The sequence below is a fragment of the Erinaceus europaeus genome, chromosome 17 (assembly GCF_950295315.1).
Source record: "Erinaceus europaeus chromosome 17, mEriEur2.1, whole genome shotgun sequence".
Classification (NCBI taxonomy): Eukaryota; Metazoa; Chordata; class Mammalia; order Eulipotyphla; family Erinaceidae; genus Erinaceus; species Erinaceus europaeus.
The window spans coordinates 7,918,834-7,924,274 of NC_080178.1; the positions used below are offsets into that span (position 1 = coordinate 7,918,834).

General features: G+C 40.2%; 1 protein-coding gene across 1 annotated transcript; it reads right to left on the reverse strand.

The window, feature by feature from the left end:
• Positions 1 to 2,951: 2,951 nt before the first annotated feature.
• LOC103110405 (olfactory receptor 9I1-like) lies at positions 2,952 to 3,896 on the reverse strand. The gene has a single exon (XM_007519576.1). It carries the CDS (start codon positions 3,894 to 3,896, stop codon positions 2,952 to 2,954), a length of 945 nt encoding a protein of 314 aa, XP_007519638.1.
• Between the last annotated feature and the right edge of the window lie 1,545 nt (positions 3,897 to 5,441).

Sequence of the window (5,441 nt, forward strand, 5' to 3'; positions counted from 1 at the left end):
TCTTCGAGTCCTCCAACTTAATGTTGAGGAGGGGCTGTCCTTTGCCAAACGCGTTCTTCATTGTATATTGTAATGGTGTATAATTTATGTTATATATAATAATTATATATATATATATATATATATATATATTTACTTTCTACCTAGACATCCTTCAATGGAAATTCTAGTTGCTTCCATTCATTGGCTGTTGTGAGTAATGCGGCTATGAACACAGGGGTGCATATGTCTCTTTGAATTTGTGTTTTTATTTATTTATTTTTAAATTTATTTATTTATATAATAGAAACACTGACAAGACCATAGGATAAGAGGGGTACAATTCCCACCACCAGAGCTCCATATCCCATCCCCTCCCCTGATAGCTTTTCTATTCTTTAACCCTGTGGGAATATGGACACAAGGTCACCATGGGGTGCAGACAGTGGAAGGTCTGGCTTCTGCAATTGCTTCCCTGCTGAACATGGGCATTGGCAGGTTAGTCCATACTCCCAGCCTCTCTATTTCCCTAGTATGGCAGGGCTCTGAGGAAGCAGAGCTCCAGGACACATTGGTGGGGCCATATGTCCAGGGAAGTCCAGTTGGCATCATGCTAGCATCTGGAACCTGATGGTTGAAAAAGAGTTAACATATAAAGCCATACAATTTGTTCATTAATCATGAATCTAAAGGCTGGAATATTGCAGATGAAGATTTGGGGTCTCCGTTTTGAAAATAGCTAGGAGGTCTATTTTAGGTATATAAGAAAGGGCCCATGACTTTATTAGTTTTTGCCTGAGCTGACATCTGATATGCAGGTGGACCCTATTGTCTGGGGAGATGATGCCATGGTTGGAAAAAGGGCTAGAAAGCTGGATCAGGGAAGAGAGTAGCTCCCAAAAATGGGAAAAGTGTATAAATATTGTTGACTGTAAACCCCATCGATTTGATCGGGGGCCCATGTTCAGCATAGGAGCCTATGTAACCTCTATATCCCTGTAGGTCTGCACTTGCATTCTGTGGTCATCAGTAGGAACATTCTCAGTTGCCCCAATTTCAGGACCCATCTTCTTCAGGTAGAGTATGTTATCCAATCCCCTATTTGGAGGATGGAACATTCTCCACCATTGTTGATCCACATTGAGGGAAAAGTCCTATGGGGACCCCCAAAGTGGTCCATCATGTTGTTCCTGATAGAGATGACCAGTGATAATGGGGAGAGGGATCTATTCGAGGTCTAGGCTCATCATGTTTGTGTGGGAATCCCAGGACTCCACGACCAGGGCCCCAGCTGAATTTGTGTTTTTAATGTCCTTTGGATATATGACTGAGAGTGCTATTGCTGGGTCATAAGGCCTCTCCATTTTTATTTGTTGAACTCTCCATTTTCCTTAAAGGAAAGGGAAGCCCTAAAGGAAGTAAAAGAAGCAGGTTAGCAAAGATAATTTCATTTGGAAAACATTCTAAAAGAACTTATGAATATGTATGACCTCAGTTGTGGTTCTAGGAAGAGATTTGACTTTTTACAGACCGTATAAGCCATCTATTGAGTGCAAACTGACCACAAGAAGTGGAATGTGACAACGTATGAATTTGTAGAAGGGGATCCTTTGACAGAGGAGATACCTGTGAGGTGTTATCAGTCAACACCCATAGCAACTGTAGGTGGCTGTACTGATCTGGCAACTAGGACACCTCTGGATGTTCTTTCTCTGATACACTTCAGAGGGTTTTTATCTGTGTCTCCTGGTGGTATTATTTGGAGTTGAGACACCAGTATGCGAAAAGATGGAACAAGAGATACTGGTATGCATGCATTTTTTCATCAGCATTCCAATGGGATTTATTACAGAAATAGAATCAATCCCCAAATTTCTTTTATTTATTTAAAAATGAGACATTAGCAAAACTGTAGGATAGGAGAGGTACAACTCCACACAGTTCCCACCACCAGATCTCCCTATCCCATCCCCTCCCCTGATAGCTTTTCCATTCTTTATCCCTCTGGGAGTATGGACCCAAGGTCATTGTGGGTTGCAGAAGGTGGAAGGTCTGGCTTCTGTAACTGCTTCCCTGCTGAACATGGGTGTTGACTGGTCAATCCATACTTCCAGTCTGTCTAATTTTCTTTTAAAAAACTATTTGTATTATCTTTATTTATTGGATAGACACAGCTAGAAATCAAGAGGGTAGGGGGAAATAGAGAAGGAGAGAGACAGGGACACCTGTAACTCTGCTTCACCACTTGCAAAGCCACCCCCCTGCAGGTGGGAACTGGGGGCTCAAACCTGGGTCCTTGTACACTGTAACATATGCATGCAACCAGGTGTGCCACCACCTGGCCCCTCCAAAGTTTCTAGAAAACAAAAATACAAAAATAGTAAGAGAAACTCTAAGAAATAAAACCAAAGTTGGTGGCATCATATTTTTTTGTTTTCATTATCATACACAGGTAGGGTATTCAAAACAGCATATAGTGCCAAACATTATAGGCAAACATTCAGGTAAAGGAACAGACTAGTGAACCTAGAAATAACCTTCCACATAGAGTCAAGAATACTTAGAAGAAAATGTACTCTCAAATGTATTATTTGACATGGACTTGAAAATCAGTATTAAGAACTATATAAATGAGAGGAAAGGTTCGGAAGCCTAAGTGTATATACCAAGAGAATTGGGGTGTAATGAAATAATTAGATGATACTTGTGTCTCAAAATTTCTAAGTCATGATAATAGCATAAGAATTCTGAGTAGTAAGGAAAAAATTGGACACGGGAGAAGAGGAGGATATATTTCTTTCTGGGGGTTGTTGTTTCAAATAAACTTTTGCAAAGTTGCAGTTTTCCTAATGTGCACTGTGATATCTGTTTATCTTCACTCTGTTCAAGGTTTAGATCTATGAAATATTATTACTGATAAGAATAAATTTATATTAATTGAGGAGGGGCCAAAAGAGTCATCTCACCTTGGTCTATATGCTCTGTATCATGTGAAACCTACCAATGAGCTTTCTGAAGGCAGCTTTCACATCTTTGTTCCTTAGGCTGTAGATCAGAGGGTTCAACATGGGGATGACAACTGTGTAGAAAACAGACACCACCTTCTCTTCATCCAGGGATTTGCTTGAGCCACTACACAGATACATGAAGATGAGGGTCCCAAAGAACAAGGCCACAGCAGTGAGGTGGGAGGCACATGTGGAGAAAGTCTTGGCCCTGCCACCTGAAGACTTCATCCTCACAATGGCCTTGATGATGAGCAGGTAAGAAATCAAGATAGCCAAAGCATTGGCCAAGATCACAAAGTTGCCATAGGAGACAATAATAATCTCAGCATTTGTTGTGTCACTGCAGGAAAGTTTCAGCAGTGGTGGAAGGTCACAGAAGAAGAAGTTGATGAGATTGTCATCACAGAAGGAGAGGGTGAAGGTACATGTGGTACGCAGGATGGCTCCTGAGACCCCACAGACATAGGCTCCCACCACCAGACTCCAGCAGATTCTGGGATTCATGGCCACAGTGTAGAGCAGTGGGTTGCTGATAGCAACATAACGGTCATAGGCCATCACTGCCAGCATGAAACACTCTGTACTTGCACAGATGGTGAAGAAGAAGAACTGGGCAGCACATTGGCCATAGGCGATGACTGTCTTGCCTGTGGCCAGTGTAGCCAGGATCTGGGGAATGATGACTGAAGTATAGCACGCATCCAGCAGAGAGAGGTGGCTCAGGAAGAAGTACATCGGTGTGTGGAGTTGGGTGTCCACTTGGATCAGAATGGTCATCCCCAAGTTCCCTAGCAGGGTGACTAGATAGAAACCCAGAAACACCAAGAAGAGTGGGGTCTCCAAGCCAGGGTAGTCAGTGAAACCAATGAGGATAAACTCAGTTACTGTGGTGAGATTCTTCCTGGCCATGGATTCAACGTAGATATGGATCTGAGAAAGAGGAATTTAGAAAGACCCAGAATTGAAGATTCTTTTTTTAAAAAAAAAAATTATTTATTCCCATTTGTTGCCCTTGCTGTTTTATTGTTGTAGTTTATTATTGTTGTCATTGATGATGTCGTTGTTGTTGGATAGGACAGAGAGAAATGGAGAGAGGAGGGGATGACAGAGAGGGGGAGAGAAAGATACACACCTGCAGACCTGCTTCACTGCTTGTGAAGTGACTCCCCTGCAGATGGGGAGGCAGGGGCTCGAACCAGGATCCTGATGCTGGTCCATGCGCTTTGCGCCACCTTTGCTTAACCTGCTGCGCTGCCACCCCTCTCCCCAGAACTGAAGATTCTGTGTTAGAAGATAATTTTTACTTCTGAGTGAATTTGTAGATCTTTTTTTTTCCCTTTTCTCTCTATTTTTTTTTATTGGGGAATTAATGTTTTACATTCAACACTAAGTACAATAGTTTGTACATGCATAACATTCCCCAGTTTCCCATATAACAATACAACCCCCACTAGGTCCTCTGAATCCTTCTTGGACCTGTATTCTCCCCACCCACCCACCCCAGAGTCTTTTACTTTGGTGTGATACGCCAATTCCATTTCAGGCTCTACTTGTGTTTTCTTTTCTGATCTTGTTTTTCAACTTTGTGTACAAATTACTGAGTCTATAGAAATGCAGGTGCTATTTCAGTTGATTTGTAGTAACTTAGACTCAATATTATGGAATTATTGTTCTAAACTAACACAATTCTACTTTCAATTGTTTGACAAATCATTGTTATTGGTTAGGATATGGTCATTCTTCCTTTTATTTCACTCTTCTTTCCCTTTAACTCTACTCATATACTTTCTCTTGTTCCTCACAGATACTCATGCTAGTGTATTTAAAGTAAACATCCTTCATGTTGTTTACTTTCATATCTACTTAGAAATATTTTTATATTTAAAAAACACAGTATATTGTAAATCACATGTATGATTCTTGCTATGAATTTAATTTTCTTTCTTCTCCCCACCAAACGCCATATTTATGTGCCCTTTCCCTTGTTATCTAGGAAAAATTAATAGTTATTATTTTTTTACTTTTGTTATGGTACTTTGATGTGCTTATAGAACATTTCCCTTTTCCCATTCTACTAAACATTTTGAGGCTTCACGTTATATTATCTGTGTAATCTTGGAATAGTCCTTTGAACAAGTATTATTGTCTTATTTTTTTCTAATAAAGAATTCAAATTTTTGGAAGGCAAACTGGCTAGGTCATCCAGTTTAATAACTAGGAGACCTGGATTCTGTACACTAATAATTTGATGACAAATTCTGTGCTCTTTGATACGATTTTTTTTTTTTTTTTTTTTTACTGATTTCCTACCATTAGCCCATCTCTGTGACTCATGGAATAAAAGAAATATCCTTGAAGTTCTTTAGATAACCAGAACTTTCCTATTATCAAGTTATAGAGAAATGTGGCAAATTCAACATTTTTCTCACATTTCCTTTGGGTTCTGTCATAATC